Source organism: Thunnus thynnus, chromosome 21 (genome assembly GCF_963924715.1).
Source record: "Thunnus thynnus chromosome 21, fThuThy2.1, whole genome shotgun sequence".
Classification (NCBI taxonomy): domain Eukaryota; kingdom Metazoa; phylum Chordata; class Actinopteri; order Scombriformes; family Scombridae; genus Thunnus; species Thunnus thynnus.
In genome coordinates, this window is record NC_089537.1 from 16345316 (window position 1) to 16369524 (window position 24209).

General features: G+C 38.8%; 2 protein-coding genes across 4 annotated transcripts in view; one reads left to right on the forward strand and one right to left on the reverse strand.

Annotated features, from left to right (window-relative positions):
• Positions 1-18763, forward strand: part of tpk1 (thiamin pyrophosphokinase 1) — a 71041-nt gene extending 52278 nt beyond the window's left edge. For all 3 annotated transcript variants that reach the window (XM_067577701.1, XM_067577702.1, XM_067577703.1), the window contains exon 9: positions 17751-18763. In XM_067577701.1, coding sequence (XP_067433802.1) covers positions 17751-17896 — 146 coding nt within the window. In that variant the 3' untranslated portion in view covers positions 17897-18763. The remainder of the gene's footprint in view (positions 1-17750) is intronic.
• sec61g (SEC61 translocon subunit gamma) lies at positions 18593-21218 on the reverse strand. Its single transcript, XM_067577704.1, has 4 exons — positions 21086-21218; positions 20599-20702; positions 20327-20429; positions 18593-18765 (listed from the first exon to the last, which is right to left on the reverse strand). The coding sequence occupies exons 2-4, from the start codon at positions 20690-20692 to the stop codon at positions 18756-18758; spliced, it is 207 nt and encodes a 68-aa protein (XP_067433805.1). The 5' UTR covers positions 20693-20702; positions 21086-21218; the 3' UTR covers positions 18593-18755.
• Positions 21219-24209: the final 2991 nt, after the last annotated feature.

A 24209-nucleotide genomic window follows, 5' to 3' on the forward strand; every position in this document is an offset into this window, starting at 1 on the left:
GGTCACTGAGGATGTGCTGAACCTTACTCATAATGAGGTCTTTACAAAACTAAGCAACTGACATCTGGTCACACCCAGTGACTCTTCTTGCCATCTTGATTATGCACTGCTTATTTTAGTCTTGGCTGTGCATGTTACCAAACACACAAATCAGGCCAAAGGACAAGATGCTCTGAAGTGTAAAACAGATGCAGGAAATACGGATCAACATTAAAACTGTACAATGTTTGCAAGAAGAATATTCACTATTTCAGTTTTTTGACCTTCACAGTAGCACATTCATGGAATATCAACTGGTCATCAATTTCCATCCCTAAGTATTTATAAGTACAAACTCTTTCAATGGGTACATTGTTGACATTGGGGAGTGGGACTTCTCCTCAACATCTATAATCTATTACCATTTCCTTTGTTTTAATTATGTTACCCTCAAAGAAATTGTCAGAACACCATTTAATGAAGTTCCCAACCTCTTCCTCAAAACCACCCAAAGATGAGTTGTCAGGCTTTAGGAACCCCACGAAGGCTGTGCCATCTGCATGCTTAAAAAAGGTGTGGGTGGAGACTGAAGCTCTACACTCATTGGTGTACAGTGAATACAGTAAAGGAGACAAAATGCAGCTCCCTGTGGGGACCCTGTATTTATAGACTTAGGGGAGGAAATAGCTGTGTTGAATCTGACCTGCTGGGTACGATTCAGGAGAAAATCATTAATCCATAGAATGAGCCTTGGATTTACCCCAAGATCCATCAGATTGCCTACCAGCAGGTGGGGTTGGATGGTGTTAAACACACTGCTAAAATCAACGAACACAATTTTCACAAGACTGTGAGGTTGTTCCAAGTGTTCGTATATATTGTTGGTAATTGTCAGCAGTGCATCCTCGACCCCCTTCTCTGCCTGGTATGCAAACCGATAATGAGCCAAGAATGGTGAGACTTCAGGGAGGAGATGTTTTAACACTATCTTCTCAAAACACTTCATAAGTACTGAGGTTAGAGCAACTAGCCACAGGTCCTTCATCTCTTTGGGCCTACTGTTTTTGGGTACCGGTACAATCAGAGACTGTTTCCACTGGTCAGGGAGTGCCCCTGTGTCCAGTCAACACTGAAACAGCCTTTGGAAAGGAGATGCAAGTGAATCAGCCCATCACTGCAGCCCAGACCTTACAGCCAATGCCATCTGGACCCTGAGATTTGCCAGTGTTAACATGTAAAAACTGTTTCTTAACCTCATCCAGGGTAATTCTGATGTCACTAACTGGTAAACTTATGACTTTATCAACTGCCTCAGTCAACAGTGTCAAATCTACAATAAAAACAGTTCAGGTCATTGGCAAAGACAGAAATCATTAGCAACATTCATAGTGTGCATTTTAGGTTTATAGCCTGTAATAATTTGTAGTTCCTGCCAAGCTTTTTAGCATCATGGTTAAAAAGTGACTGCATTTCATCTTTACAGGCAGCCTTGCACTGTTATTTTCTTCTCAATTCTATTCTGTACAGCTTTCACTTCCCCTTTACTGCCCCCTGATTTGAATAAGCTCTTTTTTTGGTTAAGCAGTTCTTTCAGTTCTGGGTTGACCCAAGGGTTGTTATTTGGGTAAAGTTGTACCGTCTTCATCGTTCTGGAGTGCATTAATATGGCCGCTAGATGGCATAAACATAACTATAGGTTGTTTTTTGTCGGCTGAATTTTAGACCTATATTGTCATTCAATTATGAGGATGTGTTGGTATTTTAAGGTGGACTGTGGAATTTGCACAACATAGCTCATGGCATTGTTTTTTAATTATATCATTTCCCATTAATGATTTTTTCAATTCATGTTAACATGATACACTCCACCCTTCCAGTTATATATGATAAGGAGACACAGGGATGTCTCCAGAATATCTGTAGGTCCATGTCATCTAGCCAGGGAAACACACAGTATGTTAAGACAGAAACACCCTCATGAAAACACAAGCCCAAAGAAACTGAATGCAACCTCTCTGTCTCATCTTTGGTGACTAATATATAGTCTTAAATGTTTTTACATGGTCATAATGTTTCTTGTAAGGAAGCATTTTACATGGTTGAATTCATGTGCATTGTGAGGAAAAGTAATTTATGGCCAATTGATCCCTCATCCTTTTTCCCCATAGCACTAATTCCATCAGCACAGCAAATGAGTCATATCATATTTCCTTTTTTTACTGAAAAACTGTTCACTCTCTATGTACTTCTTAGTTCTTTCATCAGTGTTAACCTATTCAACCGACTCAAAACTTCCTGCACCTGTTTAACATTAAAAACCTGCCAGAAATGGTGAGGGTGAAAGCCTGCTTCTGTTTGTTCTTGTTTCTGTGCAGTTGACGTAAAAAATAACTATTTAAGAATTTACTGTACTGTATGTGTAAATACTGTATATACATACAACAGTTTAAATTACCATCTGCCTACCCCTGTGACAGTGAATTGTGTCAGGATGTGTTCTAAAGTCAGAAAACTTGACAGGTGCTGAATCTGATTCTGTAGGCCATGTGAGCAAAAACGATGCCTTGCTTGTTTTTGTTTATATAAGTGCAGAAGCGATAAATGCTTGAGTGAGGTAAAATGTTATGAAGATGTGGTAGAGGGAGATGAAGGTACTGTACAGGTTGACAGGTTGAGTCAGAAAAAGGAAAGCGAAGGAGGGAAAGAAGGGCTTTGGAGAAAGAAGTGAGAATGTTATGATGAGATGACATGAGAAAGAGACAAGGCAGGCATCGCGTTCATTTGATGTACGAGGATGCTGACACACATCAGGAAATGGGGGATTACGGAAAATGTTGGAAAAGTGTGTTGGAGGTTTTAGCAGGAGCTTGTATACACCTACACACACACACACATACAGTACAGCCACATACAGTACAAACTCAGCTGTAATGTAGCCAGTTTGCGATAAAGTATTCTTTCCTTTTCTTTTTTGTACAAGAAGTTATTGTACCCTGATCCCTCATCTAATCCTTCCCTTCTGTTCTTACTACTTTTATTGTTCCAATTATTTGATATCAGATTATAGAAGATACCACTGGTGAGGTGTTGTTACAGTAGAGTGAATTTGTACAGCAGACAGGCTTGGAGGAATTAAGTTACTTTCTCCAGGACTCTTCAGCGTGGCAGATGCTTGCCAAGATGTGGGCAAAAAAACTTGCTTCATCCAGTTTATTTATTTTTCCTATTTCATTTCTCCCAACCTTGTACTATTTATTATATACCCACTTCCTGTTGAGACTCTGACACACTTCTCACTGACTGATGCATGTAAACCTGTCTTTTGTTGTAATGGGTAGATTTGAGCAATCCAACTTGGATTTGCAGTCCTGTTTTTGACCTGGGTACAATGGGTGTAGCACTGCGTGGCTTTGATATGATGGAGTGAACACAGATTTCTGAAATAACAAAAAGATCAGTATTGTAACCCTAGAGTAGGTAATAGCGCCGTCTTATTGCTCTTGTAACCATGAAATTTTCTTCTTCAATCTCTGAGACATTTAAATATGATTGCAGAGTATATTTTCCATTAAGTCTCTGTAGTTTTGCCAAACAATAAAAGGAAATTCTATGAAGTTATTCTTGTTCCCCTGCTTGTTGACAGTTTTCTATATTTATAGCATTTGTTCTGTAACCAGACATCCACCTTCTTTCAAACAACACCACTAAGACTGACGTGATTACCTGTGCTCAAGGATAGTTTCTCTTTCATGCTGCAACCCCCCCCCCCCCCCCCCCACCGCCGCCCCCGCCCCATCGTCTAACTGTGGCAGCAGTTTTCTTGTGGCCTGTCACATCTTTCTGGACACACTCCAGGCTTCTGCTTCTGGCTCCACTTAATCTGTGACATTTTGGAGCTCTGAAAAAGTCAACCTAGAGGTGGGATGTGAGATGATCTCTATTATCCAGTGATTGTTGTTTCCTGATGTGTTTTTAAACCGGAAATGTAAAAATAATAGTACAGACTGGAGAGCATTAACTGGCAATTCATAGTTGAGAGTCTTACACAGCAATACAGCCGTTAGCCTCCACTTCTCTCCTAGTCAACCTGACTGGTGGCTTGATAACTGCTGGCCATTCTGGGAGTGTGTGTTTTGATTATGATATGTAAGTTCAACTTTAAAAGTTTTAAATTTGGAGAAAGCAAACAATATTCCAATGATAACTTTTGTCAAATTTCTTATTCTTGCTTTTGTATTCATCCTAATCCATCAACCTCTGCTCATATTACTCTCTCTACTCAGGGGAGGCCAATCCTTCTTTTCCAACTACTTCTCAGTAGTTACATGCTCATTATAAACTTATTCTTTTGCCTTTGTTCTTTTTAGCTCTACTGATCTGTTGCTCCCAGCAGTGCTGCACATTTTCTAGCTTTGCGAAATTGTCCTGATTCAAAATGTCAAGCAGTGCATCTGTTTCTTACTTGAACCGTCTGTGGAAGCCATCCTGATGTTTGTTTTTAGGTTCATGTGCCTGTTCTACCTGCATAGAATTCATGTTTGGCAATCTTTAAGTTTAACACTGTAAATGCAAATCATAAACGGTACCGGGGTTTTTCAATTTCACATGACGCATTTCAATCAGATCTCAAAATGAAACATGGCGTGAGTCAGCGTGAGAGAGACCTGACTGTTCACACATGCATACTTTGTAGGTTCGGCCACTGGCTGTTTTTTTGATATACATGCAAAAATGGAAGTGCAGTGTCACTCAGTCCAGCGCTTTAGTACACTGTATCCTGCAAGAAGGAATAACAGATAAAATCTCAAGGAAAACAGAGTCTGTAATGGTGAGCAAAATATTGTATACCATGTTAAATATGGTCATTTAGTTCCAAATTACATATTGCACTTTGTTGCCAGCTTAAATAGCAGACTCAAACCGGGTCGCTGATACCAACAATTGTGCAAAATAAGGATGCACTCTTGATTGGTCATGCCCGGGTACATAAACCCAAACCAAGCTTTTGTTGGCCAAGCTCCGATTGTTGATTGGTGGTGCCTACAGTAACACCTTAAGACCCTTGCCAATTTCTTTGCATAAAGTAGCCCTAACTAATACTTTCCCCTTGCTCATTTTCTTTGCTGTTGTGCATCCCATTGCCCTTGCTCTACCCCGCAATGAAAGGGAGGCAGTGGACCGCCCACAGCAAATATCCACTGTAACATTAATCTGACATAAAGGGATGTCATTGAGTCTCCACAGCCATGACAGTAGCAGAGGAGGAACCCAGTGGAAACCACTGACATGCATAAGTTCTGCACAGCGACCCTCTTATCATACTGTGCTAATGCATGTGTGAATGTGTGAATGTTCGACCATCATAATGCCTACAGTTATTTGGAGGTCGGGGTATGCTCTGCATTCCCTCTAGTATTATGGATTTATTTACACTGATTATAATGTTAAGCAGTGTTTGGCATTAAATCTTGCAGAGTCTGAATCATATTCAGCTCTGCAAGCTTCACACACACACACTGATATCTCATACTGAAGCCACTAAGCACTGTAGTTGGGATGTTAATGACCTGTATTATTTTCTGCAATTTTCATCCCCGTTTAGTCACCGTTTAAAAGAACTGTTGCTAACCCATGAATCCAAGGTCATTATGCTGCTTAACGCACACCTACACATTGCTGCAGTATTTTTTTCCCTTGAAGCCTGTACATTAGGAAGACCAAACAGCAGCATCCATAGGTGCAATAAGTATGCAGCAAAGATCCCCTATTACCTTCTGCAAACAATTAATGACAGCATATCCCTATAACAAATACACACAGATTCAAGATAAAGTCTAATGAGAAGCACATTCAAAGCTTGGAAGTATGGAAATTTAACCCACTAAGGCCCACTGTTATTGACATTATAACTTTTTGAACAGCTTATGAATCCCTGTATCAACTCACTAACAGCATAATGTATCAGTTAGAGGCTGAACTAATTAGCCTATAGTATGTAGAGTATGTATGCACAGTGTAAACTGCCCTAGCATTGATATTCACTGCTTGAAATTTTAAGGTAACATTATCCCTTGACTTAAAAAGAAACCAAGGCGTCATGCTGAGGTTGGATTTTAGGGGAAGACAACAGGAAGAAGCTGGTTACAGGAGGTCAAAAATTGGAGGACACACTCTCTCATTCAAGTGAATGGGAAGGTGTCCAAACTTTTGACTGGTACTGTATATGTAGAAAATATAGGATGATTTGCTTGCACTTGCTGTGTCAGTGAGATACATATAACTTTTTCGGGTGAGTTGGACTTTTAAATTCTCAACTATTTTTAAAAGCCAGAACCTGTTAGAAGGTTCTGTCTTGGCTTAATTTTTAATTTTCTCCTTTGCTTTTATAGTTATTGCTTTTTGTAGAATTGTTCAGTACTTTAACATTAGTGATATGAAGGCTACTTTTAAGAGATAAAACCGTCCGTGGCAGTCATTAAAAGGATTTGTAAAAACCTTATTCCTTCATTTACAAAAGAACTCAAGCTAAACAGACAAATGCACTGTGAATTGCGGTTATGACAAAGACTGTCTGGCTTTAAGAAGATGACTGAATGTTTTAAATCAAGCACATTGTACTCAGTTTAAATGGGAGACACATTAAATCTGTTGCCTCTGGCTTTGAATGATGGTTTAAGATGGCAATCTTCCATAGCTTTAATGAATGGCTTGTGTATGTTTAGAGTGAAAATTACATTGTTCAAGTCATAAACATCAGAAATCTTCTTATGATCTTTGACAATATAATGATATTTTATGATTTTATGAGTTTGGATTTTGCATCCAAATAATGTTGTATCACAGTCCTATCTGAAGATGTGGCAATATTTAGTTTGATCAATGTAGTGTATCATGTAGTGTGGTTCTTTTTATGGTGTTAAAGAGACTTTGTGCTAATGTTTACAATTAACTTTCTAATATTTTAGGAATAGCACATGTGCAATGTCTTATTTTTCATTTTGTCACGTTGGAAGCCAGAGAATTTTGAGACTTTGAATTGAGAACTTCAACTAAACACACACACACACACACACGCATCTCTCCAGCACTTTTGAAATACAATGTGGAGCTCAGTCAAAACCGCTGCAGTTTAAACGGCCAACACACGCCTCGGGCTTTTCGTTGTGTCTTTAAACACTCATTTCACATTATGCTTCTCATATGCCGCCATCTATTGGGTTCCAAAGAAGTAAATGGGGGTCAAGAGCTATTGTCAGCAGATGAAAATCCTCCAAGTGTGCATTTCGAGGACTTTTAAATCTTTTAACCGAAAAACTGTATTCCAACAAATAAAAAGCAAGACCCTTATGGACGATTACAGTTATGAAGGTCAGTCACACAATAGTTCTCCGTCGGTGGCCGACAGAACTCTGCTATCAAATGTGTGTGTCCAAGTGTGCGTTATGTGCTGGCGTGCGGAAAACCTCCTTAGTCATTTCTTTGTGACTCAGCCCTCTCCCATCTGACAGCTTAATATTAAAAACCCTTCATCCTGCAGCAACACACTCTGAGTTATGGCTTCTGGCTGGCATGTGTGTGTACGTGTGTGTGTGATTGTGTGCGTTAAAACCTGCTTCGTCATGATGTTTTCGGCTTAGCGTGGATCATAATGAATAGCTGTCATTCCCAAACCAAGTCTTCCTCACATAGCGTGTGTGTGGGTGGGCGAGTATGAATGTATCTTTTCTTTTATGTGCTTGTGTTTTGTTTTAGTGGGAGTGCATATGTGTGTGTGTGTGTGTGTGTGTGTGTGTGTGTGTGTGTGTGTGTGTGTGTGTGTGTGTGTGTGTGTGTGTGTGTGTGTGTGTGTGTGTGTGTGTGTGTGCACTTGTTTCCATTGTTCATTGTGCTCTTGTTTGTGTTTCACTGCTTGTTTCCTTTTATGTGTGGGTACACACACACATACAAATACATATATATATATAAACATGTGTGTTAGGAATGTGAGACACTTCTATAGACCATGAACAATCACTGTCAGAGGCTTTCCCCTGTAAGGTTTCCATTTAGCTTGATATGCAAATAAGCTGCTAGTACTCTACAACACTGGTTCCTACCCTGTCCCGTATGACTTCAGCATCATCAGGCTCATACATCCATTCACCACCAAGCACCAAGACACTCATACACACACTGAGACAAACACATGTTGACTCTAGAACTGGACAATAAATCAATTGATATCGATATTATGACATAAGATTCAATATAGTTATGTAGTTATCAGGATATTGTATGTCTTAAATGTTTGTGAAAATGTCTTTTCAGGTCTTAAAACCCGCATTAAATGATGAACACAACACTGTCATATCATAACCTTTTAAGTTGATATGGCGAACCAGTTAGCAAACAGTTGGTTATTTAAACGCAAAGCAGTTACAGAGCAACATTGTCATTCATTTGAAGTCATGTTTCTGTCCACCTAATGAACTCCAACATTCACTCTCCTTTAGCTCTTTTTTGTGCTCTATCAACTCTTGAGGGAAATATTTAGCTAAATGCTCCACTATGTTCACCAGCTAATGTACAGCTAATTGTGTCTGTTTGCCGCTTGGTGCTGAGCAGGTAGTATATAGGGTTTTTTTTTTTTATAGCTTTTGCTATAGAAACAGCTGCCTGCTGCAGTCAAAACAACACTATGAAAGCGGTGAGAGCGAAAAAACATTGAAGTTGTAGCCAGACAACTAAACAATGAGCTGAGACTCACTATAAAGCTCCATAAAGCTGAGAGGAGCTGCACAGTCAGGTGGTAATTCTCTGCAGGTTCATCACTACAAGCGATGCCTTTTACATTACACATCTATATTTGATACATTGTTATTATAAAAAAATATCAATTACAGCCACTTTAAAGTTACAATCCTTAACATTTCACTCCTGGTTGATTTGGTGACAGCTGTGGTTACTAGTGGTAACTGCAAGTGGGTTTCTGCTCACCCGAGATCACTCAAACAAACTGAACTCTTGATCTAATTTTCCGCAATCTCTGCATTCCGTAAAGTGTTGCATGTACGCAATTTGAATCCAAGTAGAACAGGAACCATGAAATCTACGATATAATTTGGCAATTACAGAATGCAAATGCATTGAATGGCTATTGCTGGAAAATGCCCACCATAAATAGTGTCAAAAATGAAGTCTGATATAATTAAAATCTAAAGAAACGCTGTGTTAGAATTTTCTGAGCTTATTTGAGACCTAATTAAGTAAATGAACAGTAAATCCACTTTTTCTGTCACCATAGTTCCATTATAAATTACAGTATAGCATTACATAGTGATATCAAGGTGTTTATTAAGGTGTTTGTCATTATCACCCAATGCAAATTCTCTTCTGATTAAATGTACTTTATCATGTTATACGCAGTACAGTGTCTATCATAATCTAACACTACATAAATTATGATAGAAGACTTAAGATTTATTGGCTACCTCTAATACATAAAATCTGACACGTGTTCATTTGAGTCAGGTGTACAGAAAGACACACACTCCATCAATACATTTTACATATCCACAAGCATCTCTTCCCTCTCACTGTCTCTCTCTTTCTCCAACCCTTCCAAATACTATACTTAATACACAAATAAAGCCTCACACCTACACACACACACAAACACTCACACACACGTACATACAAGCTATTCCAAACACAGTGAAGCAGTGTATTTAAAATGTCATCAGAATGGTAAAGGACCTTCAAATGACCCACCAGATGGGGTTTGTAAACTCATTCTCTCGGCGCTGCACAAAGAAACACACACACACACACACACACTTAAAGACAAACGCAACATTTCAAGGCACCGGCACCTCTGAACGCACGCATAAACACACAAACTGGTGCAGCGTGAGACGAATGGACACACACGTGCACAAATCCAACACAGGCAGGTGCTGAGTTTGATAAAAGGCAAACATGTGAACACAGATGGATTTTGGCGGCAAAGTCTCTCAGCAAGCCGAAGCAATTGAGAAATCGTAATTAAAAGTAAACTTTGGGCAAGATTAGAAAGCTTGCCCTCACTGTTAATGAGAGCACGCTTTCTATGAAATGTAAGCCTTCACAAACACCTCGGCATGCAAATGAGACAGTGTTTTAATAAGGAATCTACATGTTCCATATTTTTGGTTACACTCTGAACATAAAGAATCACAGGGAAAATTTATAGTGATGCAGTATTTTGACAGTTTTGAGTCAAAGAGCAGTCTGAGTAGCATGTAGCCTAATTAGATATATCCATTGTTGGAACAGACTAGAACAGCACTTTTCTGTAACTGCCCCTTAGGTGTCAGGATTTCAGTTCTTAATCAAAAATCAATCGAATTGAGCGTTTGATTTCGACCTTTGAAAAAGTAGGATCGGTGATTCTCCCTGTATTTTTTTTCTTCCACCCCTGCCTACTTGCGCGTGTCCAAAACATTTCAAAGATGACACAGTGTAGCTTACCAGTAGTCTGCAGCTGCGTTACTTTTCGAGACACCATGGCTACTGCCGGAGTCGGAGACAATGGAGAAACAACTTCCCTGAAGTCACCGGCATGGAAACATTTTGCCTTCACCGTGAGTTGTGTAAACAAAGAACACGACGTTGACAGAAAAATTACAGTTTGTAGGTTATGCTACACACTTACACGGTAAAGTTGGAAATATATTGATAGATTCAAACTTCCTGGATCAATAACTGTTAAAACACAAACAAAGCCTCTTTCCTAATGTAGTAAGGTAGACAATGAGCTACAACCTAATTTTCACTTTTTACAGCTGTTGTTGTAAAGTACCCTTCTGCCATCTAGTGGCTCTTCTTTTGTTCCCAATTGACTACTGAAATAAGTTATTGTTATTACATTTTAAATAAATTACTTAAATTTGACCATTACACCTTGGTGTGGTACATACCAAAAAAAAATGGCGGTTATATCACACATGATACCATGTAGCCTATCTTTTTAAAGAAGAATTTGACAATGTAAATGGAAGTTGGCATAAAACCAATGATCTATTGATCTTTACAAATTAAAACTTGATAGTCTAACAGACTTGATAGACAGCGCAGCCGTCAGTGCTGAGAAAAAAAAAATCGAATCGAATTGTGACCTTAAAATCAAAAGTCAAATTGAATCGAGGATTTGGAGAATCATGACACCCCTACTGTCCCTGACCTTTGACGTAAATGTGAAGGTGGTGATGAACATAGATGCAGACAGCCATCCTACTGGCCCCTTTTGCTACAAGAGGAAGCTCATGCTTTATCAATAAATACTCGTTTGACTAAAGCAGCAGGGGTTTTTCCTTGTATTGAAATTTTAGGTGAGGTTTTGTGCTGTAAACCTTATTAGAAAAGTAGGATCCCATTCTCTAAATGTGAAACAGCTAGGCAACAAAAAAAACATTTTCAAATAAATCAGAATCAATAGATCTAACAATATGTTGACAGCACTGCCTTTAGAGTTTTTCTCTGCTGCTGAGATGAAGCGCTGGAGCTTACGCCTTAAGCAGTGTGTGCAGCCTGAGATTTCAGTATTCAGGAAGCACTCTAAAGATTGTTTTCAAAGGAGGGTAAAGCAATGTACTTTATCTTGTAGTCAAACAGATAGATGTGTCTGACAAACTTGGTTCAATGAGGTCTTACCCAGTGTCCCTGCCACAGGCAGACATCTCTACTGTAAGATCTCTCCTTTTCCTTCTTTTTTTTCTAGATGCAAACACGCACTCTGACATTCTCCTATTCTTTTCATATCTCTTTTGTTTTTTTTTTTCCCACTTATGTTTTTTCTATCTGTTCTCTCGCCTAGTGTTTTTGTCTCATTCTTGCAGGGATTCAGTCTAAAGAAATTAATCTATTCTTCTTTTATCTCTCTGTCTTGCTTTTTCCTTCATATCCCCTTTCTACACATGTTCTCTCTCCACTCTCTTCCTCTGCTACACCTTTCTACATAATGCCGCCGCCTCTCGCTGCCCTCTCCACCCCCACCCTCATCTCTTCTCTCCTAACTCTCTCTCTCTCTCTCTCTCTCCCGCCCGCCCCTCTCATTTCCTCCCTCTCTCCTTTGCTCCAGCTCCAGCGGTGCGGCGTGGCAGCGGGAGGGAAAACTGCTGTTTTATGGTTTTATTTACGGATTTGTAGATTTCTGACGCTGTGCACATCACACACGGGGGGGTGGGTGGGGGCAGAGGGGGTGTGAAGAGCGACCTGATGTGAGCCGCTGCTCGTACCTCCAGTGGAGCTGCAGACTAGCAAGGAGGCAGAGGAGAGGAGTGCACACACGCATGTATGGAAATGCATACACTCAAGTATTCATGACATGATATTAATTTGCACAAACACATCAGCCTCTCAACCCTTCCATCAAGCAAAACACAAGAACATTGACTTCTCCCCCACAATCAACCTCTGATATCAAAATATATAATTTGCCGCCGTGTCTCTTTGCACTTTTGTTTCTCGACTGACTGATAGTGCATTCCCCAGCAGAAAGCAGTTTCCTTATCTGAAGGTCAACTTAAGCCAGAACAATGTTTGTCACCTCGCACTCTTAGACAAACCCAGCAGCGCCATCATAAACATTTAATGGAAGCGACTATCGTTGCACAGCAGATGGTGCTAACAGTGCTAGCGCATGCCTTGGCTTATGTCGTTGCCAATAAATAGCTTTAAATGTAAGGAGAATGTCAGGTGGAGGGAAGAAGGACACTGCTGAAATCACAGGATGATATGAAGCACTCTGCCATAATGTTTCTTAGCTAATTTTACCACGGCAAAGATTGGAAGCATTTGTACATTTTAGATAATATCAGTATAGTGTTCTTTGGGGGGGGTTGGGGTTTGTCATGGAGTGGTGTTGTATTGGTTGCACTCCAAAGGATTCGATTCAACAGCACAAACACGTTATTTTGCATCTGAATGGTTCAACCAGCAAAAAGTTGTCCAGAAAAAGGAAGAAACACCCATCAGGATTTTCTTCATGTCCTGTTCTCCAAACCGCAGACAATTGTGAGCTTACAATTTATTCATTTCATGGTTTTGAAAGATATATAGTTCTTTCTAAAGATAACAGTGTATTCTCCAGGATGGTGTGGTAGATCTAAGATGAAACAGGTCTTAGATCAGACTTGACCCCATTAAATATCTTTCTTATTACTTTTTTCCAGTTTCACTTTAAACAAGTATAGATTCTTTACAGTCTAGTTATTATCATTACATGCAGTGTCTCTCTGAAGATGGTGAGCCAGCTGCAGACTTTGGTGCGAAACACAGTCGTACATTCACCTCATTTTAGTAATTGGACAGCTCAGTATTGAACAAACATGATTTATAGAAAATGATTTTCTCTCCCGAACTGTGAAGCGTGATGAAATTTGATAGCACACTGGTCTAAAGGAGAGAAGCATCTAACGCCCTGACTGAATGAGTTCAATTTGCCTCTGGATGACAAGTCGTGTTAAAAGGGGACACGCGTTCCTCGCTAAACACATTCAGATATGATGGGAAAATAATCTGTTTCGGTTTGTACTGGGAGCGCAGCGACTTGCTAGATGATATTTTAAAGGTGCAATGGGTTCCTTTCAATTAACAGTTACATCCTGTGAGTGATCAGTAAAATTAGCATCAATAAACAGGATCACTGATGACAAGACTGAAAACTGGATAGAGAAATGTTTTCAAAGTGTACAGTAAAGAGAAGTAAAACAAATGCACACATTTTAAATATGTGTGTACACTGGCTTTAAATAGAGACTACCACTTACCCTGCCTGTGGTCCTGTTGGTGATTACAGTATACTGATGCATCACAGATAATTTGACACTATTTTTTGAGCACCTTTAACATGTTTTTACACAAAAAAAACCCCATTGAGAGACAAGAATAGAGCAGCAACCGTCCTCTCTCCCTTTTTAAAAAAAAAAAAAAAAGGCCCCAAACACCCATAATTCCTCTACCTCTCTACCTGCCCACTCAGTGCGAGTGTCTGCGAGTCTCTCCCCTCCTCGCCCACCCTCTCTCCTGGGTAATTTGTTGTGTAAATACGGTCTACTTACAGCTGACGGGCCCTTTCGGCTGTGGCGCTGGAAATGCAATTACAGGCAGCAAACATCTCCATTGTTATCACTGGAGGGTGCAACGCTCATTTCGGTCCCCTACTGCAATGGGGGCCGTTATTGATCGGTATCAGCTTTGAGGAGGGGATTACTAATGAAGCCGTCTGAAAAGCCTTTTGTGCTTGGTAAAGACTTTGCACGTGTGTATGTATGTGTGTGTGTGTGTGTGTGTGTTTGTTTGTAAATGTATGTGTGTATGAGAGGCTGACTTAGATAATGCATGTTACTAAATGTGGGTTCCATCCTGTTGAACAAGACTCCAAACACTTGTTACTGTGCTGTAGTGCTCTGCTGCCTCTGGTGTTAGTTGTGATCATTACATTTACCACTGCTATTTCACCCCCTGGCTACATCTTTTTTTAGCATTTACTTTCCTCTTTCACATTAATATCACACTAATAAAAATAAAAATCATTTTTATTAACTGCTATGGAGGGTTTTTGCAGCCTGGTGCAGCGTGTTAGCAGCACGCTGGTGAATTGGTGTCTTCTTAGAAGCTAGTTGCAAAATACTGCATTATGCTCTCTAATTATACTGTTAAGTTTTATTATTAATAAATTATGGGAACCCTAATCCAAATGTTACACAAAGACTACTAACCTAAAATTCTCATCTTTTTTTTATGAGAATCCACACAGAGATTTTTGTTTATGTTCATTTGAATGCATGAGGACTTTTTGATGCTCCCAAAGAGAGCAATAAAAGTTCATGCGCCCACTCACACATACCGCAAAATGTTACAATATCTGCATTGACTTCTCTCTGCTCTCAGACGACCCTTTTGGCTCCGCTGGTATGAACTTTGTGGAAACGGAGACAACTTCAGGCTAGACGTAATTCTCATACACCCAAAGCATAGTGACTCTGGCTCAATGCTCACTCGGTTATTAAGTACCATAACTTCACATACAACTTATTTTCCTTGCCTGTTCTGAGTCAAGCTGGTCTTAATACCATGCTTGTTTGGCAGTCTTTGAAGCAGAATAGGCTCTTTTTGTCCCTGTTTGATGTGCGTGCAGGCGCCTGTGGACAAATGATTTGCTTCATTCTCTCCTGTCTTTGTTCCTTTGTGTTCATTTTTGCCTTTGCTTGAAGTGATTGCACCAAAACTGCTTTTGCATATTCATAAAATTCTTATTTTCTAATGCGCTTCATGTTTTGTCTCTTCTAGAAGGCTGTTGAAACAATGCAATTATCAAGTGTTGGGTCGGGTTAATAGTATGCAATATTCTGATGTTTGAGGCGTAGCATTTGCTAAATCAGGTTGTATGATTAATTAGTCTCTTTATTCTTCACAAGAGAATAGATATTTCAGCTGTATGTCTCAAGAATTGTTCATTATTCCTGTATTGGCACACTTAAAACGATGGAACACTTTTATAAAATTGACAGACCAAGAATTCATGTGTCTCAGTGCAGAGTGTTACATTTTTATTTTATCAAAATTTACAAAACCCACGAAATACTTTGGACTAATGTAAGATATTTTGCACTAATGATGTACCACAGTTGTCTTGGCACCAAATTTTCTGAGATTGGAGGAAAATTGGCCCTTTGAACAGCACCAAACTTACAGCTTAATGATTACTTTACTTTTGCTAAAGTGATGCTTTTGAGAAATGTCTTCAGTCAAGTTCTGAAAATTTACTCTTACTAATCTATCACAATTTTATGTTGTTACACATTTCAATTATACATGTTTTGTACATAGAGAATGTTATTTTAGTACCTTATACACAGTTTCCCATACACTATAAGGATGTTGTACTGTACTATATTCACATGTAAAACAACTCTTTCAAGTTACCTAGCCAGTCAAAAGGATTTTCTTTTATCTGTATAGCAACAATAATCAGGCACACTGTTTTCAGTGGAGCTGATAATAATATTAGTCTCACAAATTCTAATAAAATAGAGCCATTAATGGGGTGTAAACTAGTTACAACTGTGGTTTGTGCCACTCAGAGCACTAATCCTTCAACTCACTTTCACCAAGCAGGCAAACCAGATAATTAGATCAAAATGGCTGAAAAAATCAAGTCAGTGCTAATAACAGCCACTGCTCGAGTGCTTTAGATACAAAAAGAAAACAAGCTACTGTGCATCTTGGTTTGTTAAGTTGCTGAGACACAAACACATGAAAGCCTTACAAAAAAACTTGCTTGAATCAGAGACAACAGCTACAGAAGAACTTTTTTGGATTCTCCATGAATTGATAAAAAGAAAATTTGAACACAACTAAAGCAAAATTCGGCAGATTTGCTGACCCTGGATGGTTAGAAAATCTGTTAGCAATGTTGTACTATTTAATTTGCTGCAGATGGTAAGACCATACCAAAATAGTCGGAGATAAAAGTGAATTAATATGGTTGCAACAGAAAGCCTCAGGTGAATATCTTCTATGGCAGGTTTGCCCTTTTCACATTAGACACGATGCAACAGCTCCACTCCCAGGGTGCTTGTCAGCTCAGCTTGTTCAGAGCAAATGATGCGTGCATAAATGTAACAGTTAATGTGAAAAATGGCACTCAAATTCATATTTCTACTAATGATTTGTACTTTTGCTTAAAGGCTCATTATTTTGCATGACTAAATTCCTCACAAAAACAGTTGTGAAGTTGTTTCAAAGTTAACTCAAAGCTTTGAAGGTTCTTTCAACCGCAGTCCTTTGACTGATCTTACAAATCACAGAGACTCACACTGGTAGAATCAGATGCCCCTGTTTATAGATATTACTGAGCTTCCTGGTTTGACCACTGGAGGTCAGTGTTGGTCAGGTGTTCCTCCGGGTCTGAATCAATCAGTTCACCCTCAGTTCAACTTTTGGAACATCCTATGCATGTTCTATGCAGCTTTATAAAAGCTAAATAACACTGAATGTCCTGTTAACAAATTCTATTCTATTGACCATGTCTCATTGTGTGGACATAGGCACTGAGAAAAACATGTTCCCCCCTGATCATTGAAAAATATATGAAATAAAAGAAATAGTTAAATCTTTTAAAATTTCATCTATGATCATCATATGGGTGAAAAATTACTCTAAAAGTGTATCTGCTCCTTTTTTTGTAGGCCACTGTCTCCTTCAATCACTGCTTGTCATTATAAAGGATGCCAAATAAAAAAAGCCTCATGTGGCTCGCACACCTCAGTGGTCATCTTTCCTGTTAGTGGCAGCTGAAGGATTCGCTTTGAGAGGATTTGTTAGCACTTCAGTAACCACAAAGTGAGAGTATGCTCAGTGGCCTTAGCATAATAGCCTTTGAGTTTCTGTGTGTGTGTGTGTGTGTGTAGTTTGGCTGTGAACCTTGTGTGGCCTCAGACTGCCTCGCTAGGTCCAAATTTCTGTGCTCAAACACAAAGCAAAGTCATGTGGACCACCTCGTCTCAGCTACACAGGGATACAAACTTTTCTAGACCACATCCTCTCTAATGAGGCTTTGACACACAGTTGCCACCAAAGGCTATGTGAATCTACAACATAACTAATTACATTGGAAACTAATTACCTTATTTAACTCACTAAATCGTTTAACAATTTAAAGTGTCGGTAATGTGATGCTACATTATCACTCAGCAGGCGGTCATCACTGCTGCATTAATGGCTATTATGTCTCTGTCTCCTTTGTCCAGATAACCAGGTCCTGCAGTTTGGGAAGCTGGTGAGCACCTCCAACACTTACGAGCCAGTTGCCCCTGGAAACCCCAGAAAGCCTGTGACTGTGACCACAGACCAGCCTCTGCTTTGGAGCATGGGCATCCAGAACGATAGTGAATGACACAGAAGAGGATCCTTCTGATGAGTCAATATTTGACTTGTTAGAACATGTAATGCTGTTCTACAGTTGTGCTATGATAAAACTTCTTTAAAGAAATGTTATCATAGTCATGACTTGGTAAGCACTGGTGCAAATTTTAAAACTGACCAAGGAGCCTTTTTTATTTTATTATATTGTCCACCTATGTCAAAGATGTCTATTTTTACTGTATTCAAGTAACACTTGGGGGTTTTTTTTATAGAACTTTGACATCCTGTGCTTCTTCATTTTCTCAAGGTTACACTCAAAATTCACTGTATAGAAGTTAATCCCTGCAAATGAATATGCACCTCATACTGACCAGAGAACACCAGGCCTTACTTCATACCAACATCTGGTTTCTTTCATTAAAACTGCATAATTTAATATCAGACAAATTTAAGATAATTACAGGAAAGATTGATCACCATACCTACATACAGATCATCTTAAGCTCTGATGTCTTCCTTTCAATACTTGTGGGAGCCTGCAGATCATAACTTATGTGCCTTGGACTACAGTCCTCCTCAATCTGTTCCAATCAGTTTCAAACTATTTGTGCCTTTATATGAGGGGTAAATATTGTACTTCTGAGAGTCAAAAAATGAATAAAAACCAACCATTGCAGACATATTTTTATGGCAGCAAGGGTATTGGAATAGACAGGACAAATCAGTCTGTGGGTTTCCATTGTTTTATTTACACAGCGAAATATAAATGTTGTGAACAGAATGTAAAAATGCCATCCCTTCAGTCCCCTGTCACACCAGCCCCATAAACACTTTTCACCATCGTCTCCTGTCCCCGGGTTCTGCAGTTTGTGTTCTTGTTTGACCAGGATTTAACCACCACTGGAAGAAAACAGAAGGGCAGTGTTAGTATAAAATGTTGCATCATACCATAATTTTCTTTGGAAAACAGACAATCAACTCCAAATGCACTTTGCGATACTGGATAATCTGGTTATTATAATAACCTAAAGGCATGGAATTTGAAGTTATCTCTTGCTGTGCACACAAGTAAAATCATGAATTTTAACAGTGTGTTTGCTCTGAAAATGACTTCATCATTGTATTAATGCCTACTGTATAATGTGCCAAACATTCATGGTTTTTGTTTTGATAAGTTTCATTTGATCATTTATGTACAAAAAATAGTGCAAAAGATAAACCTGATATAAAAACAATGGTTTGTGCTCATGTTAATTAAAAACAAAAGTGGATTATCTTCAGAGTCATTAAATTGCTATAATTTTTAATTATCACTGCTGGTAGTTTTGTCAATAAGAGGCTAAAAAGCAAAAAATAAAAAACAGTGACTACATTTTTGTCAAAATTGAGTTATGACAGAAATTGTACTTTTAAATATCAGTTTTATCTTGTTACAAATTGTCTAATTTAATTCTTGCTCTATCTTAGAGAAAATAAATGTAAAAACTGCAGTAACTACAAAATCCAACCAAAAACCAGGCTGTGCTCTGCAACAGCCGTCCAAACTGTTAATGAATGCCCTTTTCAGGACAATCCAAACAACAGAATCTTTGTGTTCTCTGCTAGGAACTCTTACTTTATCCATGTATTATCAGCTAACCTGATCATAGTACAGAGTAATAATAGTTTGGTTATATAGATAATGAAGCCATTTTTCTCAGTTTCATTGTTAGCGTAGTTACTGCAGTTTGCTTTTGTGGAACAGTATAAACATTTTAAATTTACTGTATTTTGTGGTCTGTAAAGCGTTGGGGCAAGAGGTTTAACACTATACAAAATTTAAGGTTCATAAAATTCTGCCATTATGGAGTCACACTTTGGTGGGTTTTCCTATTGAAAATAAAACAGAGTATCTAAATGATTCTAGAGACCTGTTCAGATAAATACATGGTTTTTAAAATATTAAAATCTTAATTTTTCAGACCAGTATCAGACTACACATATAACAGAATATATGGATTTTTATATAGTGTGTAAAATACTGATGAATAAACTTGCCACATTGCTCCACAGATGGATAAACATAAAATATATTCAATTCCTGCATATCCAATTTGATTGTTGTGTATCTTTGCAGTCAGTTGGTACAGACATTTACCCACTCCCAGAGAAGAGGGAGCAGGTAGGATAGTTAATGACATAAATTAGTAAATCACTCTGTCTGAGGAATCACCACTAATATCAGTGAGGTGCTGGGGGTTAGAAGTTTAGATAAAAGCCTTCCTGGACAGAGCAGCGATCTAATCAAGACAAACCCCTGTCTCTTCTAGGGCCACCTCGTCACTGTTTCTCTTGAATACATCATCATTAACACTACCTATTTCACCATTTTTAACAAATTAACTCTGAAAATAACATCAGACAGCAACTGTGGGATAAAATTCACCTTGTAAATAATATGTGTGTTACTTCTATTACTTACACAATGATGTTGTTGATGGGGATGTGAATGAGTTTGACAAAGAAGCCGATGAAGCCCATGATGGCAAACCCAATCGCTGTGGCCATGGCAATTTTCTGGAATTCTGACAAGGGCAGAAACAATCAATATTAAACTACAACAAAAATCAAATTACCCCTCATGGAGACAATTATTCATCACGCTCTTTGGATCTTAAATGTGTTAGCCGAGCAGCTAGGACTTGACAGTGAGTAGTTAGACTGAACAAAGACTGGGCCAAAGTATGAACATACCTTTTCTGTCGGGTTTTGTGCATCTTTTTACGAGCCTTATTGAGTCTTTGACGAACTGCCGGCTGGGCTCAACAAACTGCATTACCTGATCCATGGTGTTTAGGCTGCAAGCAATAAGAAAAACAAAACAAAGTCAGTGTTAAAGCTCAAGCTTGGACTGCTCTCAGTGCTGACGTTGAGCTTTTTTATGACTCCCACAACCTTATAATCGCAAATATACCGTGAATTTTCTCTTTTCCCAACAAATATTAAACAGTATATAAAAAAGAAACGTGCTCTTATCATTGGTAATCATGATTTGAAGATAGTTAGGATAGCATCTCTTTCCTTCCTAGTTGCTATTGTAAGAAAAGCTATCATGTCGACGTAACGTTAGGGTTAGCTGGACAACCAACCAACAAAACCAATGAAAGGCAACGTCTAACACCAATTTATGGGTTATACTTTTATTTAAAAATACAACAATATTTCATTGAGTGGCACTTACCGAGTCTGAGGTCGTGTTTAACGAGAAGACAGTCCGAGGAGTGAGGGCCACGTAGCTCTGAGAAGACGGTTAATGGAGAAGAGCTGACGTATACTTTACACGCGCATGCGCAGGATCGTCTCTGTCTTATTTCTTTGAGCTTGAATAATTGTCCACACTGACACCTACAGACTGGGAGGTTACTAACAGACACATGCTTCTTAGTATGGTCTAACTAATTTTACTCTGTTCTGACACAGGAGTTGTCAATTTAAAAGTTACATTTATTGCTCTTTATCGCACCCAATGGAGAATTAAGTGGATTAAACGTTGCCTACCTATTATTTCACATGGCAATGAATTACCCAAAACCAAAATCCCTGACTTCTATAAATATCTTGTGTAATGAATCTTGTGTAATGAATAGAAAACTATTTCACCATTAGTTTGTACTATCAAAATACCTTCCCTCTACACGTTTTTGGGATGCACATGTGTATTAAATAGGTTCTTATCTAAATAGAAAATTTAGAGGACAATCTTCTGTCTCTATGAAGGGCTTGTAGCATCTCATGTTATGTAAATATTAGGGTCAGTTGTCATCAGTGGCAGCTGGTGACTCAAAAAATTGGGAGGACAGGAGGAAAACCAACATGGAATCTTACAATAAACCGCATCAAACTATATCATTGTACCCCACCTGATGAAATCGGAGGCGTAGGGGGCAATTTTATATGCCAATAAATCAATTTGCTTTCAAAAACAAAAACCCCTGAGGCTGCTTCTTTAAAGACATTTATACATATTGTTTCTAAACAAAGAAGTGCTCATTTTAGCTGGTGGAGTGGTTCAGAACGTGTCATTTTACCAACAAAGTGAAATTCAAATTTATAGTATTGTTCTATTGTTACAACAAATTTATGTTCTCATCATAAACAGACAACATATCACATGATTTACACATATTTCCTATGTATTTTCTTAGTATACAGAAATATATGAAGTGTAGGTTCACATCAGAAAGTATTAATGCATGTATCAAATACATGACTTACACACTCTTATCTATGTGGACGACATACAAAATATAGTCTACAAAGCTGACATGTTAACACTAGGGGTGCAACGGATCACAAAACTCACGGTTCGGATCGTATCACGGATTTGAGTCACGGATCAGATCATTTTAAGGATCAGAAGGAAAAAAAAGGGGGAGAGACAAATAAAATGTTGTTTTCCATTTATTCTGTAACAGACTTACAGCAAGGGACAGCAAGGAACTCTTGCCCATGGTCTTGAAATGAAAATGACATTCAAGATGTCCAATGTTTAAATAAAATCTTAAATTATATAAAATATCAATGCTCAATTATTGTTAAATTAAATTGCAATATGAAGCATGATACCTTCCTCTTGTAAACACGGTAGTGAATGAAACAGCCTCTGTCCACATCATCAAAACTTGATGATAACTTAGAAACATGAACACTCGTGTTGTCCTGCAGCTTGTTGAACGAGCCACAAAACTAACATTCAGCGGGAAAAGTGCACCGCTAACGTCAATTTGCAGCTAACGTTACGTAGCTAATTAGCTGCTCAGCTGCAGCACATTAAACAGCGGGTAAACGTACCTGCAGATGTCACCTCGGACCCGTTAGATGCTGGTTTGATCGTCGCTCTTAAAAATCCCTGTTTGCGACACGCTGTCTGTCCATGACTTGTACTTACAGCAGTTGTTTTTCTTTGTCTTAAATGAGACATTAAATTTTGCAATTAATCCACAGTTCACATGGGTGCCGAACCGTGTGGGGCCATCGTACGGATCACGGATCAACTACGATCCGTTACACCACTAGTTAACATTATTCTAGTTACTTTACTCAATACTCAATATACGACTCAGCTTAAAAACGAACTGATAAAAATTGTCTCAACAAGGAGCCAGACCTCTTGCACACTCATTCACGAATCACACAACACCAACAGGTGACTGAACAACCACTCAATTAAAAACTGGATCAATTCCAAATGAATGAGTGAGTCCAGACAGCTCACTGTAACTTCAACAAGCAAACTACCCACAACACATTATATATATACATATACATATATATATATATATATATATATATATATATATATATATATATATATATATATACTGCATTCTTGTTAAGGAGATAAATTCACACAATTCGCCACAGAGACATTTAGCCATCAGAGATGAAATTAGCGACCAAAGGGACACACAGAGAGAAGCTGTATCTGACTCACGTAATCTGACGTCTTCTTCTTTCTGTCATGGAGATTAAGTAACCATGTCATAACGTCCATTTGTAGCTGTTGGTCATCTTGTTTGTTAGTTAACAGAACTTTATGGCTGCTGCTTAACCAGTCTGATATCATTAGCAACAACGACAAACAAGCTAACTCTCCTGGTTGTTTCTCCGGTTGTTTCTCTCTCCAGCCTCCCAGGCGACGTCCTCCCGCTGCTGCGCTGCACAGTCCAAATCCATCCTATTGTTAGCTTAACAACAGTCCTTAACAGTCCTTCCATGGATGTATGAAGAGTCCTTCAGGCTGCTACAACAAACTAACTGTTGTATTGACTAACACAAGGTGCTATCTACTGCTGTTATCTTCTGCTGCTACTCTACCTTACAGTGGAGAGAATTGAAGATGAAATCTGGAAACTATCATTGGACTAACGCGATGTCAATATTACAATCTGGTTGGTGATTGGTTAGGAGTATCTTGGCCAATCATAGATTAGCATGAAAAAAATGAAGTACATTAAATCCATGTAAGAGATCCCGCCCTGCGGAGGACAGCAGGAGCCCATCCTCCTCTGTCCCCCACTCCCACAAACTCCCCCCCTCCACCACTTCACACACACTGCCCTTCCTCCTCCTGCCCTGCAGGTGTCGCTGTTGAAGCAGTTTAAACAGAATTTCAATAATGGATTTTTTCCAAAGAAGAGAGAAAAAATATTTTATAAATAATACTGAGATTTGGTAATGGTTTATTTCAATCAAATATTCTTTTTTATATTTTGATCTCCCTGTTGCCTCTCAAAAAATAGAGGAGGAGCAACCCCCTCTGCCTCTATGGACCAGCCTCCACTGGTTGTCATAATAAGTATATG

What these genes read in the sequence shown, in the direction of transcription:
- sec61g (XM_067577704.1), bottom strand. Translation starts at nt 20,692, where the DNA reads ATGGATCAGGTAATGCAGTTTGTTGAGCCCAGCCGGCAGTTCGTCAAA. An exon ending in CACAAAACCCGACAGAAAAG is followed by an intron (nt 20,430 to 20,598) that starts GTATGTTCATAC and finishes TGCCCTTGTCAG; the next exon opens with AATTCCAGAAAATTGCCATG.